Source organism: Apodemus sylvaticus, chromosome 1 (genome assembly GCF_947179515.1).
Source record: "Apodemus sylvaticus chromosome 1, mApoSyl1.1, whole genome shotgun sequence".
NCBI classification, from domain to species: domain Eukaryota; kingdom Metazoa; phylum Chordata; class Mammalia; order Rodentia; family Muridae; genus Apodemus; species Apodemus sylvaticus.
In genome coordinates, this window is record NC_067472.1 from 99,703,124 (window position 1) to 99,719,619 (window position 16,496).

A 16,496-nucleotide genomic window follows, 5' to 3' on the forward strand; every position below is an offset into this window, starting at 1 on the left:
TACTTTCTGAATCTGAGACTCCAGGTGGTTCCCTTTCAGTCACTGACAGTTCCTCAGCACATGTAGATGTGTGTGTGTGTGTGTGTGCAGAGAGATATCACTCATGTGTTTCTGCCTTGTGACTGTTCTGACTCTATAAAGGCTGAGTGGCTTTGACAGTCTGTCCATTTGTGGTTCTGACATCAACCATAGTGTTACTGGTCATTATCTGTTAATGTTTTCAGTGCTGCACATATCTCTGTCCACTGGTATTTTATATAATCTACTTTATGGTTTGGTCACACATCATAGCAAACGATAGAGAGCAGAGTTTAAGTGCCATTTCTCAGGGTGCGATGGCACCACGAACATTTTGTTATCCTAGGAGATGGAAGAGTGTTTTTCCACTGCATACATGCTCCTGGACAGTTAATTTACTGTAACAGTAAATTAAGCAAGTCATGATTGATTACAACGCCAAACTGAGTCCAAATAAAAGGGCTGCATTCAGATAAGCAACTGATTCTTAGAAAACTAGAGATATAGGAAGCAAAAATCTCTTTCCAGCCAGAATTTTTTTCCTGCAACTCTTGATTAGCAGAGTGTGATATTACTGATCCAAAACACTTTTTAATGAAAGAGTTCAAGTTACATTTAAAGTTATTGAAAAATTAGCCATTGCATGGAGTACAGTTAAGAACAATATTCAATAAATGTGGGGCACAACCTGATAAGAACTCCATAAAAGTGTCATAACCCGTAGAGGAAGATTGTGACGAGAGCACGAGACAATTCAGTTAGGCGACTTTGCACTTATGGAAGTGTAAACATTTAAGGCAGTTGGCCTGTGAGGACTTGCTCGTGCTCCCCATCTGTGCTGGCGTGCCGCCATCTATTTTGATAAATTAAGCATGGTGCTGGTTATGTACAACCACAAAGCTGAGACCTCGTAATTTGGAAACCAAATTCTCTGGTTCCTCTCTCCAGCCTTACCCTTTCCCAGAACATGAGATCTTCTTCCTTTCTTTTCAATCTTGAAGAAGAGGGCAGTTGTGACATTGTTTGCTTATGTCAGGGTTGTGGGTGGAGTCTGTGCTGTCCACTTCCCCAGATGTCAGCGCAACTAACTCTGTGAGTTTTATATTAAGATGTATTTAGAATCTGAAGTGTTTCTAGGTTCACTGTTGTAAACAAGGCCATTTATCACTCCAGTCTCCGCATTTCTACTCTCTCTATTTCCAATATGTGCTCCGTAGCTACCAATGCTCATTAAGTCACTGTCCTGATCAAAACGTTACACACTTTACTTATTGTGTACAGATTAAATTCCAAAATCATTAATATGGCAATTAAATGTCCTGTTTGTGTTGACCTCTATGTATCAACTTTTTTTTTTAATTTTCCAATTTACAGAATTTCAGAAGAAAAAAAAGGGGGGGTTGAGACTGGATAGATGACTCAGTGTTTAAGAGCACTGGTTGGTTGCTCTTGCAGAGTACATGAGTTGGAGTCCCAGAAGCCACGTGGTGGCTCACAATCACCTGTAACTATTGTCCCAGGGGATTCTATGTCCTTCTCCGACCTCTACAGCTTCTGCATGCATGTGGTACACAGACACACACACACACAAAACAGCAACACATAGAAACATTTGAAGCATAGTTTTTCTTGGATTTTCACAGAGTAGCTTCTTCTTTACCTAGTATTTTTGTGGTTTTGTTCAGTGTAGTATACTATTTCCCTACCTCTTAATTCAGTTATAGGAATTAACTTATATCATCACACAAAGACTTCTAAAATACTCCTTTGATTTTATATGTTTGCTAGTTACCTCTCCATCATGGCAATTTAAGAAATTTAGTTTTAGTTGTTGTAGAGGTGAGATGTTATATAGTTGACACCATTTTTGAATTTGGTATTTTGCTGAAAATGACCCTGAACTTCTTCTCTCCCTACCCCAAACCTCAGAGTATTGTTATTACAGTTATTTATCACCAGACCCTGGACAAATTCTAATTTGAAATGTGGGGTACCGTTCATTTACATGCCAGAGAGTCAACCGTGGCTCTAGAATTTGCTAAACAACCATATCTTAACAGTTTTCCTTATTATTTATAAAGTTTAGGAGTCTGACTGTGTACATTTTAAATGTTTTAACAATTTTTGAAAATTTTTGTGAGATTATAGGTGATTAATTTTTTATTTTACTTTTATAGTAATAAATGCTAAGTTCTGCCACACCGACTACAATAGAATCTGTGTGACAAGTTCCACAGACTGAAGCATTAGACTTCAAAAGAAGGAGGTCTCCTGGAGCTGGTTGTGGAACTCTCGGCTGGAGAAAACATATTGAGCCTTAGTTTTCATAGCAATTCTTCTTTTTTGTTCTCTTTCATTCTTTTTCTTACCTACAGGTTCCTAGTAGCCTAAACAGTGATCTTAAGCAAGAATAATGGGGACGAAACAACCTCCTGAGATGGGTCACTAACATGATCTTATCTCCAGGGAAACCAATGCTTTACTTTTGAAATCATTTACAAAATTATTATGATAGATAAAAAATTTCCCCACAGTAAAATTTCATATGGCTACACATGTGTCATCAGAGGTGGGTTTTGGTATATGGTAAAGAAAACCTTAATTAGAAAGAATTAAAATAGTTTAAATTTATGCTTTGAAGATTTATAAAAAAAAAAATCAGGCATTAGATGTTAAGCAATAATTAACCATAGGGGCTGGAAAGTTAGCGCAGTGGTTAAGAGCACTGACCATAAAGATTTTATTAACCTGTTCTTTGGAATATGCCACTAGCCTTGGATGATTGCCCTATTGAACATATTATTTTAGAATTGTTATATTTTGATGGCGATGTTACCTGTTCTGTTTGTGATTCACTGAACGTTTCAGAGTTGTAATGCTTAGATGATTTTTGTATTTTACTGTGCCAAATGATTCTTGTTGGTATTCACAATTGTTTTGCTAGATATAGTTTCTAAGAGTTGTGTCATGTTTGGTTTATTGTATAAAATCCCCTGATTTAGAGCTGCAAAATACACTCAGATTCAAACTGCTTCTGTGTTTGTGTCTGTTTGTCACAGCTGAATCCTTACCCACCTGGACTTCAAGAACCCTCATACCCGGGTGGGGTTGTCCATGGCAAAGTTCCTTAGAAATATAGTTTAAAAGCTTCAAGTGTGTTAGTTTTGGCTGCACATGGGTAGAGGTGCCTCTGGATGGGAGTTAGCCTGCTTCAGGGATGGGGACTGAAATCTTGTCTTCTGAAAGTGCAGTGAGCACATTTAGCAGCTGAGCTATTTCTCCAGCTCCTGGTATCTTCTCTTAATGATATTTGAGGGAAATTTATGTTTTCTTGTCAAGACTTTTTTTTATAAGCTTACCATTTTTCTCTCTGCTTACAGATTTTTAAGAAATGAATTAAGAAATCACTGCACAATATTTAAAAGTTTGCCCACTTTTCATTTCAGTTCTATGAATTTTCCTCCATATCTTGAAGCTCTTAATATTAAGTGAATATACATTTCATTGATTATGCTTGTTTCATAAAGTTAATCCTTTTATCAAGCAGAAATTTTCATGTTTATCGTGTAAATTCTTACAAATACAGTGCTTTGCATATAGTAAGTGTATGCAAAAAGAAATAATTAAAATATGATCTTTCATGTATTTTGGTCCATTAATTCTATTTGGAATTTTATTACATATGATTTAAAAAGTCAAGTGACAAAAATGTTTACCTCATTACTGTTTATATTTGACTTCCAAATAATCCAATTGAATTACAGACAATAAGAAACTGGATGAATTAATAATGGCACTTATATATGTTCATATGCTTTATATTTTGTACAACAGGTGTTTCCCATTTTCTAAAAATATTTGCAGGAGATGAAAAATACCTTATACTTAGGGTTTAGACCTTTCTTCATATTGATTATTCAACTCAAATGTTACAATTCTGAGTGAAAATTATCATGCTTGTCTTTGTTCTCAATGTAACAAATAACTTGCTGGTTATCCAAATCTTGGAACTCTAGCTATGATATTAAGTAATAAAAGGTATAATAAAATTTACATTTGATAAGACTGCAACGGTCAGAGATTAAGAAGTAATGTACAGTAGAATGTAATCATTGTCCCAGGGTAATAAAAATGTAGGGGGTTAATTTGTCTTCTTTTTTATAGTTCACTTTTCCCTAATTGTGGTTTTTTTTTTTTTGACTGTGTAATATAAGCACTCTATCTAGTGACTTCTTAAATTAAGACTGATAAATATTAAATTAATTGTTATTTTAAATCAGGTGTAGGTTGTTAATGAACATTAGAGGGAAAGAAGGAAATAAGTTAGAATTGTGTGCATATTCCATGTATTTATCCTGGAGAAAAAGAGAACATGAAAAGAAGGAAGGTCATTTTGGATCTTGGGATGTCAATGGAGTTGACACACGGAGTAACATTATATGTTATCACATTGTTTTATTGGAGAAAATAGGTGAACGAACTTTTTGGCTACTTTTTTTATTTTGGGTTTTTTTTTTTTTTTTTTTTTTTTTTTTTTTTTTTTTTTTGGATTTGGTTTTATCAAGATAGGGTTTCTCTGTGTAGCCCTGGCTGTCCTGGAACTCCCTCTGCAGACCAGGCTGGCCTCGAACTCAGAAATCCACCTGCCTCTGCCTCCCAGAGTGCAGGGCTTACAGGTGTGCGCCACCAGTGCCTGGCTAAACATTTAAATTAGAAATGTGGGGTGGATAGCAGTTAAGAGCACTGGCTACTTTTTTTATTTTTGGTTTTTGTGAAAGAACTTTTTGATTAGAACAAAAACTCCATTTGGCTTCCTTTTTTAAAGATTTATTTATTTATTTATTTATTTATTTATTTATGAGTGCTTTACTTGAGTGTACATATATGCATTATGTCCATGCAGTGCTCTCAGAGAGCCCTGGAACTGGAGTTACAGGCAGCTGCGAGACAAATGTGGGAGCTTGCCACCAAACCTGGTCTCTGCAAGGGCACCAGGTGCTCTTAAATGCCAATCCACCTCTCCCACTCTTCTATTTTGATTTCTAACCTTGACTGTACAGAGTTTTATTTTTATGTACTTCCATTATGGGTGTGTAAATCATGGCCCAGGTCCTTCATGAATAAGAACATTGATGATGAGTCTGTCTTTCCAGAGTGCTGGCCACAGAGTACCAACAAAGTAATGACTTATTTGTAATAGTACTCTATTAATTATATCTATTAATTAGAATGTGACCTTGGAAAACAACACCATGTAATATGCATTCTCTGCCAGTCATATATCTAGAGACAGGAATAATTCCTCTCTCTTTCCTCTCTTTCTTTTCTTATACAGACATTTACTATTTCCCCAAGTTATAAACACAAAGTAAAATGCAAGGAACAAAATCTCATCAAGGTTTCCAAAGACAAGATACTAGCAGAATATGTGGCTTTGTTTTCTACCTTAAGACTATGTGTTACAAAGGAAATAAAAAGAAGATTCTTGAACATTTATTTAGGACCATTCAAACAAAGATATTTATTACAAGTTCAAAGTGCTTAATTATTTCAGAAAGCAGTTGATTGCTACCAACAACCAGCTGACTAAGACACAGGATAGTTAAGGTAGAGAACTAGTGTTAAAAGGATAAAGGAAGACACCAATTCTACTCAATTTCCAAGTCCTCTACCTGGCCCTCACCCCTTAGTTTCACCTATCTGCAGCTTTACTCCACAGAACCTTCTTGTCAAGTACGGTGTTTTGTCTCTTTAGTCGAACATATATTTCCCCAGTACATCCTAAATAACCCTTTCATTGCACTGCATATGACTTACAGCACATAGTGATGGCTTTTGGGCTGCGTTTACCTACATTCTAGTGTATGACTCTTCTGGCTGCTACTGGTTTTTCTGGCTTATATGAATGTTTGTGCAAACCCTCTTTTATAAACATCACTCCTCTCCTCACTTGAACTCTTCCAGGCTAAAAGTATGTAAGGAGTGTAATTACCTTTACATAAACTTTTTAGTGTATCAGTGTGTATCTTAAGTGAAGGATGTTTCAAATGTGGTTTGATCAGCATGGTGCAGTATTGGGCTATTTGTATTGAATTCTTATAGATATAGCTCTATTTTGCTAATTTGGTTGAAGTGTGTGTTAAATGGATCCTCATATTTTTCTCAAACATTGTCTTGCCCACTTATTTCTCTTCTAACTCAACCTTATAAAATATTGTTTTATCATGACTATGACCTAAATAATTTTCATTTATTATATGCCAGTGAAAAAGTACAAACTAAGATTCAAACACTTGGGGTTTAGATTTGTATTCCAATTATATTTGTTTAAACATCTTTGGTTTCACTTCCTCAGCAATAAAATTCATTTGCTCTTAGCAGTGATTTCATTTGAACTCCTCAATATTAAGTTATTCTATTGTGGTGCTCTTTTGCCTTTTCATGCTGACAATGCATGTAACTTTGGGATGCAAAGTCACTAAGTGCATTCTTAGAAGGACCTGTGCTTAGAGCCTTAAAATGGAATTGGGGGAACTGTAGACTGGGCTTATTCTAACTGACCAAAAGAGCCTGAGTAAAAAGTCAATGAGACTATTGATGTTCTATAAATATGCATGTGGATTAGTAGTTTGCCTTCCTCTTTTTGAGGTCTCAAACTACCGACCTATGGAGAATGTGAAATAAAATGAAAGAACAAAAGAAACATGCAATAGAAGAATAGGGATGTTTCTTTGCACCTGAAATAAAACTAGTCTTAAGCCAGACAAAGGCCCAGGATGACTTTTTGATGGTTTTTACTGTATTTTGTCATGTATGTCCCCAAGTACACATTAGGAACTTCATACAGTGCAAAATGTATGCCACTTTCATGCTGATTAGCAAAATAATACTATGAATAAATTGGTCATAGAAGAACCCCAAATAAAAATTACTCTGATGAAAAAAAAATCAATGTTTATATAATTAGAAGGCAAAGAAGTATAGAAGTTTATCAATTACCTCTGAGTTTTTTGTCTATACTGAGCTTCTTAATATCCATTTAAAAAGTTGGTGTTATTCCAAAGGACATTTAAGGAGGAGAGAGGATGTCGATGTTTATGTGACATGGTTTCTGAGGGTCAGGGCCTTGTGGAGGGTCCTGCTGAGGGCATTTTTCACCTCATTATTTCTCAGGCTATAGATGATGGGGTTCAACATGGGAGTCACAACAGTGTAAGACAATGATAACAATTTCTTGCTTTCAGGAGAATTATTTGATTTCGGCCTAAAGTAAGTGAGGCTCGAAGACACATAGAAAAGAGAGACAACAAGGAGATGTGAGGAGCAGGTGGAGAAGGCTTTGTGCTTCCCTTTAGCTGATGGAATCTTGAGGATGGAAGCTGCAATGAGAGTGTAGGAACACAGGATCAGCAGGCAGGGTATCATGACGACCAGTATGGTCCCGACAATGGCATAGACCTCAAACCGCGCTGTGTCTGCACAGACCAGCCTCAGCACAGGGGGGCTGTCACAGAAGAAGTGGTTCACCTTGTTGTTGGCACAGAATGGAAAGCTGAAGAGCCATATGGTCTGCACAGTGGCTACAGGAAATCCTGGAAACCAGGAGGCAGCAGCCAATCTGGCACGTGTCTCTTGGTTCATGATGACTGGGTAATGCAAGGGACTGCAGATGGCCACATAGCGGTCATACGCCATGGTGGCGAGGAGGAAGCATTCAGCTACTCCGAAGAAGAAGAAGAAATACATCTGAGTGGCACAGCCAAGGAAGGAGATGCTTGTGTCCTGGGCGATCAGGGTCCCCAACATTTTGGGTACAATGACCAGGTTGAAGCCAATCTCTAAGAAGGATAAGTTCCTGAGAAAGAAATACATGGGGCTTTGCAGCATGGGGTCAGCCAAAGTCACCAGAATGATGAGGCTGTTTCCCAAAAGAGTGACCAGGTAGATGGCTAGAAAGGCCAGGAAGAGCAAGGTCTGTATTTCAGTAGGCAGGGAAGAGAAGCTCATGAGGATAAACTCAGTTACTCTTGTCCAGTTTCCTGCAGCCATGGGAATGAGCTTAAATAACCTGTGTGCTCATGGAGATAGTCTTGATCACAAAAAGCAGATTCTGGATTTACTTTTTAGACTCCTGATAATTGGCAGGAAAAGAGGTAAAACCAGACCTGTCCAAAGAAGAAGCACCTTGTGCAACTTAACGATGAAGACAAAGGTATAGGCCAAACACTTAATGGCACAGCCATATCTAACAGGAACAGCGAACGTCATAAAGCCAGCACAGCTTCTTGACAAATATTCAGGAAAGCAAGCTGAGTGATATAACCACTGTCATGTGGCCTTGATCTCCACATGTTGCATGCTTGGGGGTGCTTTTCATATTTGTACAACTTAGAATACTAAATTGATGGATAAATGCCTTCTTGCAGAAAGAAATATTATTTATATGCTTCTTTAGGAAAGTCCTGAGCCTACCATTCCTCCTGCTTTTAGAGAGCTATCCTTATCTGACCCTATTTGAAGGTCTTCCTTAAGGCTTGGAGGTTGTAAACAAGATTCCGTTGGCTAGAGGAGTTGGAAGCAGATAAGGGTAAAGGCCTCTTCCTTCAATTCACTCAGGCAATTATGTGGCACATAAGATTGAGGGCCTTGTATGGTATACCCTTTGAGGAAAAGATACAACATAAAAGTTAGATTTGCTGGTGTTATCTCTTCACTATACAAAAGCTTATACTGGTGGACAAACAATGGTGTGCATAAATGATAAAAGAATAATGTATTATGACTCCTTTTCTTAGACAAGTTAGCTTGTACAGGGCATGGATGGTGATATATGGCCAAGGAACAAGAGACATACAAATAAATTCTAGAATGAAATAAAGTATAGACATTGTTTCGTGGGAAGAAATTTAATAACAATTGCAACAACTTCAGCCTGAAGATTTTTCTTTTGCCAAATGATAATTGGCATTTTGACCATTAAGAATTAATAGCATGGATCAATTCGCATTCTCCTGCATGCTGACCTCCAGTTGAGCCAGTACCATTTGTTGAAAAGGCTATCTTTTTTTCCACTGGATGTTTTCAGCTCCTTTGTTGAAGATCAAGTGACCGTAGGTGTGTGGATTCATTTCTGGGTCTTCAATTCTATTCCATTGGTCCACTTGCCTGTCCCTGTGCCAATACCATGCAGTTTTTAACACTATTGCTCTGTAGTATTGCTTGAGGTCTGGGATACTAATACCCCCAGAAGTTCTTTTACTGTTGAGAATAGATTTAGCTATCCTTGTACTAAGCTCAACTCCAAGTGGATCAAGGACCTTCACATAAAACCAGACACACTGAAACTAATAGAAAAGAAACTGGGAAAACCCTTGAGGACATAGGCACAGGGGAAAAGTTCCTGAACATAACACCAATAGCTTATGCTCTAAGATCAAGAATTGACAAATGGGATCTCATAAAATTACAAAATTTCTGTAAGGCAAAGGACACCATCAAAAGGAAAAAAACGGCAACCAACAAATTGGGAAAAGAATTTCACCAACTCTACATCCGATAGAGGGCTAATATCCAATATATACAAAGAACTGAAGAAGTTAGACCACAGAGAACCAAATAACCCTATTAAAAATGGGGTACAGACCTAAACAAAGAATTTTTGCCTGAAAAAATTCAGATGGCTGAGAAGTACCTTAAGAAATGCTCAACATCATTAGCCATTAGGGAAATGCAAATCAAAACAACCCTGAGATTTCACCTCACACCAGTCAGAATGGCTAAGGTTAAAAACTCAGGAGACAGCAGGTCTTGGCGAAGATGTGGAGAAAGAGGAACACTCCTTCACTGCTGGTGGGATTGTAAGATGGTACAACCACTATGGAAATCAGTCTGGCAGTTCCTAAGAAAACTGGGCATGACAATTCCGGAGGACCTGGCTATACCTCTCCTGGGCATATACCCAGAGGATTCCCCAGCATGCAATAAGGATACATGCTCCATTATGTTCATAGCAGCCTTATTTATAATAGCCAGAAGCTGGAAAGAACCCAGATATCCCTCAGTGGAGGAATGGATACAGAAAATGTGGTATATATACACAATGGAGTACTATTTAGCAATTAAAAACAATGAATTCATGAATTTTTTAGGCAAATGGATGGAACTGGAAAATATCCTAAGTGAGGTAATGCAATCACAAAAGAATACACATGGAATGCAGTCATTGATAAGTGGATATTAATTAGCCCTGAAGCTCTGAATACTGAAGATACAATTAGCATATCAAATGATTCCCATGAAGAAAGAAGAGGGCCCTAATCCTGGAAAGGCTTGATCTGGCATAGTAGGGGTGAACCAGGACAGAGAAAAGGGAGGGGGAAAGACAGGAGAATTGATGGAGAGAAGAGGACATATGGAACATATGCGGGGGGGGGGGGGACTGGGAAAGAGGAAGGCTTCTAGAATGTAAACAAAGAATATAGAAAATAAATAAAAAATAAAAAATAATAAAAAACAAAAACAAAATCAACAACAAAAAAGAATTAATAGCATACTGTTCAGGACATGGCAATCTGCCCAGTCTGGCTTGGATATTTTCTGTCTGGTATCTTGAAATCACAAGATTCTTGAATGTTGGATTATGAGATTAATGAAGGAAAATGATTGTAAAAGACAACTCTGTTCTGTCACTGTTTATCAGTAATGAATAAAGTAATGACCAAAAGGAAGTTAAAACACATGTCAAGGGACAAAAATTCTATGATCTATGTCTTGGAACAGCATGAACATATCCATGCCTACTGGGTTCTGTATGAATAAAGAAGCACTCTGACTGCCAGTCAGGCATGCTGCAATACTCTTTAGACCCCTGTGCCCGACTCCCTTCTCCCTCACTGACTCCTTATGTCCTCTGTGGGACCTGGACATCACTGGGGCAGGCCCCACAACCTAAACTTTGATCATTTCCTTTATTTTGTTCTTTTAAAAATTTTTCATTTTATAAAAGAAATCCAGCATTTCTATGCAGCCCCATGCTTCCTTCACATTGAAAATACTTCATTAATCAGGCTGAATGAATGGGATCCCAAGGCAAAAAGACTACAGTAAAGTAAAAACTGGAAATATTTTATTCATACATTATATATATATATACACCCTAACAAATATGCCACTGTTTCAATTTTCATCTACTGACAAAATTAATAGTTATCATTGTCATTGTCTCATGGCCCATACTTCTATAACCTTGCCAAAGGGCAGAGTTTTAAAAGGTTTTATTAAATTTTGTTATTTTGAGGTGATTCATAGGAGGAAAAGGAAGAAGTAATACTCCAAAAAACTAAATTAAGAGATTAGATTAATGAAACCCCTGCAATGTAGGAGCTGCAGGCTATCCCAACTTTCTCACTTACTCAGTTCATGGGTGCCAATCCTAGGAACTTCCTCTTCAGTCTATTGGAACCCAGATTGGCAGATGGCTCTCAGTAGTTGCCTAATCCATTGTGTATCAAAATTGAGATCCTAAAAATAATTTAATATAAGGAAGTGGAAAATTAATGTGTATAATAGGTTTCAAATAATTTAAACTTGGCAACCTCCAAGTACCCCACAACAAGCAAATACCCAAATAAGATTCCTTAATTTTTTTTGTTAAACTTCTGAGAAACATTAGCATGAAGCAAATGTTTATCAATTGTTTATCAACTACCTGAAAAAAAGAGGAGCATTCTAAATGAAATGGAATTTCAATATTTATTCAGTTCCTTTAGAACAACTTATGTGATGATGTGTGAGTGATCATTGAAGTCTAGAGTCTAACATTGACAGACTTAAGTAATTTTGAACACTTAGGTATAAAATAACTGGTAGAGATGGCAATGTTAAAAAATAGTGTTCATTTGTGAATAAAGAAAAAAACAATTTTTATGTGGAGAGATGGCTCAGAGGAAAAACAGCACTGGCTGTTTTTCCAGAGGACCTGATTTTATTTCCCAGCAACCACATGGTGGCTCATAACCTTGTATAATGAGATCTGGTTTCTCTTCTGTCCTGCAGGCCCATTTGTAGGCAGAACATTGCATATGTTATAAATAAATCTAAAAATTTTCAAAACCATAATTTTAATTAACTTTAAAAGAAATATACAGTATCTTTAAGGGCGCATATAAAGAATAAGGACACCTAATGCAAACACTTAATACTTTTTAGGCACTGTGAAAATAAACTTGGCTAAAATATAGGAACAAAAAGCCTTTATGTAATTATGACAATATTACAGTTAAAACCAAATTCCAAAAGTAGAAACAAATGTAGTACGGACATGCTACAAGAACTTCTGTATAAGAATAGCAAGTACAGAGAGTGCAATGAAGTGCAGTTGACCTCTCAACGTTTAGCACGGAATTCCATTTGATGTGGAAAATGATTTAAATGGTGAAATTGAGCTGTAAACAACTGTGAAGAAAATGCACTCAGATTTCATCCTAGAATGTGGGTGTCTAAGCAGTATACTACAGTAACATTCATGAGAAGAAAGGTGACTCAGCCCATATAAAATTAAGCATTTTTGAACACTTAAAAGTAAAAGTTGAATGAAAAAGAAAAGTAAGAAATTTACCAAATTTCAAAAGAAAAGAAAAAAACACACAAAAGGACATAAAGACAGATTTGAAGTCTAAGAGAATAGATTAGAGAATCAAGAATTTAACTCATGTTCACACAATGAACTGAAATTTTAAGATGTGTCATGGGTATACAATGGATAGTCTTCAATAATGTAATGTATTGTACTGAAGGAGAGGTGGGTGGATAAATACATTAGTGAAAAAAGTTAAGGGGAAAACATCATAGATCAAATGCCAAATATGTTTTAAATTATATAATCAGAACATTTTGAACTATGAATACTCTGCAGTTTTAGATTAAGCTTGGATACTTTTATTTTCTAGAATATGTGTCTTCATTTCTGTTATAATATTGTAATGTCAACCAATGAATGAATGAATAGCAATATTTGACATAAATTGATTTTCTATGGACTTCGGTGTAGCCATTTAGAACTATGACAGAAATGAAGGTTAATAGTGCTAGAGGGTGTTCCATGTGTTTGCTTCAGTGAATACTACAAATATTATGTTCATTTAAGGCAAATGTATACATTTTAAAATACAAAATTATATCTATGGATATAAAACCTGCCAATGTATTCATTTCAGTATTTCTTTTAATAATGCTACTGCATTTTATTCTTTATACCATAATTTCTACATTATTCATCTTGATGCATTTTTATATTTAGAGCAACATGTAAATAAGAATAAAATGTCTGTGCAATATTTAATGGGCAAGAGAAAAACTTGAAATCACATTTGTGGCAATTCAACAAAGAATAAAACATATTTATATAACCAATTTATCAAGAGATCACATAAGTCAATTATTAGATTCTACTGCTCTTATTTTATCATTACAGATGGAATAATATACTTGTATAGTTTGTTATTATATTACATTTAAAATTTAATAATTGCAGGATGGAAATTTAGAACCATTGCATGAGCTTGCATGGCTGGTAAGGATAATATGCAGGATGTGAATCCAGTCATTTTGAACATCATTCTGTTAAATGGACTAAAGCAGTATTTAGAGAAACTAAAAAATACATTGTATAAATGGATAAAATGTTCAGTATAAGTGAGTAGATACATGAAAGGCAAAACCTAATTTTGAGTAGGAAACCAGTTTTTGGACTTACATGGCACACTGAGAACGTGTTTTACTCTGAAGATTCAGGAACACATAAGAATTTTGAGCATAGCAATGACAGATTGTCTCAAATGATTTTAGAATAAAACCTGGATACACTGAGAAGGGTTAAATAGAGTGAGCTATGTGTGCATTTGAATCTTCATCATTACTGAAGGTAGAGGAGCCAATCAGGAGGCTCCACCACTGATCCATACCCAAGTTTCCTCTCCACAGGAATGGTTTGCTAAAACCCTGAGAACAGATGGGATGTTTGAGAGACATGCACAGGGAAGAGGGAAGAAGAAGGCAGTGTCTCTATGGACAAGTGGAATTTAATGAACTAAGGAAACAACAAAGACACTGCACTTGAACTTCTGATTTCATCAGAGTCTCTCTCTGCTGAGAGCTATGGCAGGTCTCTGATCAATCTGCTCAGTTGTCCCTTTCTCCCACAAAACCCCTGGTCCCTCCATTTCTATATCCAGAATCACAGCCTCTGGGACCTACAAGCACCCTGGAGACACAACAGTAAAAGCCAGGTGGCTTCTGCCAAGAGAAGTCCACTTTCTTTACTTTGATGTGCTCCTTGTGGGCTGAACTCTGTTGTCATTGACTTCTGTCCTCAGTTTTCTCTGGGGCTTCAGACTAAATTATGTACTAATGGACAGTCACTGGCTGTGTCCTCATTAAAAAGTTGCTAATGAGTCACTCTGATGCCAGAGAGACCAGATGATCAGAGATCCTAGTAGCCTACACTTGGGACCTGCAGGGAAACTTAGGAGAATACACAGCATAAGATCTGGAAGTTGAGCAATGACCCAGGCAGCCAAGAGTTACCTCTTGATAGACTTCCCTTGCCAAGGGTTAGTTAGTTCAAGAGCATGTTGTCCTTGGCCTACAAGTTTCTGGGAATGACTGCTATGCAGAGAAACAGTGACTTTCCCCTGGGCTGTCAGCGCTGCTTAGTGCTGACTCTCCTCACCCACTGTGACATAGCACTTTTGAGTCTGAAATGAAGAGGTGTCTTTATGCTGCTTTGAATATTTAGCTCATGGATAATGGTCTTAGTCTTTTGTTAGTCTCAATCCTACTGTGGGAATCCCTTTGTTACAAATTCTTCACATTTCTGAAACAGTGAATCTTGCAGGGTATGGCTGATTATTTATTACCTCATGCTTACTATTTTAAATGATCATATCATATAACATATTGTTTAAAGTGTGTAACATGTACTAGTCTTCTCCCTTATCTCATTTCTGAATTATGTTCTATTTTCTAATTTTAGTAATGTCACCTCTGTTATAATGAAGAAATATGAATGGTTAATAGATATTTTTAAAATAGTAGTTAACATCCACAGTCATCCAAGTAATGCAAATTAAAATTTTTATGAGATTTCATCTTACCCCAATCAGAATGATTATGACCAAGAGAACAATGGACAGCAAAGAGAAAGAGGCCTCCATTGGGGACCTGGAGGGAAACTAGGAGAATACACAACATAAGATCTAGAAGTTGAGCAATGAGCCAGGCAGCTAAGACTTACCTCCTGAGCCTCTTGGATCCCCATTTTTCCTTATCAAAAGAGGAGTAACATGCACTCTGTATGTATTAAGCTAGTGCCATCACTGTGGAAATCAGTATGGAGTTTTCATAAGACTAAAAATACAATTACCATATAACCCAGCCATACCACTCTTGGGTTTAGACATGTAGACTGGAAGTCAAATACCACAGAGATACTTTTATGTCATCCATGCTCACTGCTGTGTCATTCACAGTACTTAGAAGTGAATCAGCCTTGATGTTTGTAACTAATGGAATTTTATACAGCAGTAAAAAGAAATCATGAAGTCATGACATTAACAGGAAAATCAGTAGAGCTGGAAATTATTCTTATATAAAATAAGTCAAAATATTTCATATTTTATCTAATATGTGAAATTTAGATTTGAATCTGTGTGAATGTGCATATGTATATGATTATGTGTGTGTGTGTGTGTGTGTGTGTGTGTGAGAGAGAGAGAGAGAGAGAGAGAGAGAGAGAGAGAGAGGAGAGAGAGAGAGATATTGAATTTAAATGGGAACCATAAAGAGGAAAAGACAGCTTAAGGGAGAAAAAGGGAAGTGCAGTATATGTGACATAAAGCAGGTGAGTGGAACTATTTGTTGGAAGCAAGAGTTAGCAAGAGGCGAAAGGGGGTAAGGGAGGACATTAGGGGAGGGAGATGAATTAAATAAAATAATGAGTCATAGTAATGAAAATGCCGTAATGGGGCTGCAGACACGGCTCAGTGATTAAGGACAGTTACTGCTTTTACCAAAGACCCATGTTTAGTTCCACAGGATGGCTTACAATTTTCCGTAATTCCAGTTCCAAGAGGTCTGAAGATTTTATTTTGTACACATGAAATAAAAATAAATACATCTTCAAAAATACTTAGAAAGGGAGTAGTTATACCTATTACTTTCTATGATAATGGATTTCTATGATTAATTAAAATTTGAATAAAATTATCATTCACTCCTGTAGTGAACATTTCTGTCAAGCTTCTTGTGTGTGTTTTAGGGTGTTTAAAGCTCACAGCAATGCAATATAATAAGTGTTGTGATGTTTTTGTTTAAAGATAACACTAAAGCTAATAGCTGTGTAATTTGTTCAGAGTCATAAAAGTTACTCAGAATGATAGATACAGATTTATGACCCAACACCTTGCTGCAGAGTTTATGCA

General features: G+C 36.6%; 1 protein-coding gene across 1 annotated transcript; it reads right to left on the reverse strand.

The window, feature by feature from the left end:
• Positions 1–7,113: 7,113 nt before the first annotated feature.
• LOC127680140 (olfactory receptor 10A5) lies at positions 7,114–8,079 on the reverse strand. Its single transcript, XM_052175709.1, has one exon. It carries the CDS (start codon positions 8,065–8,067, stop codon positions 7,114–7,116), a length of 954 nt encoding a protein of 317 aa, XP_052031669.1. The 5' UTR covers positions 8,068–8,079.
• Positions 8,080–16,496: the final 8,417 nt, after the last annotated feature.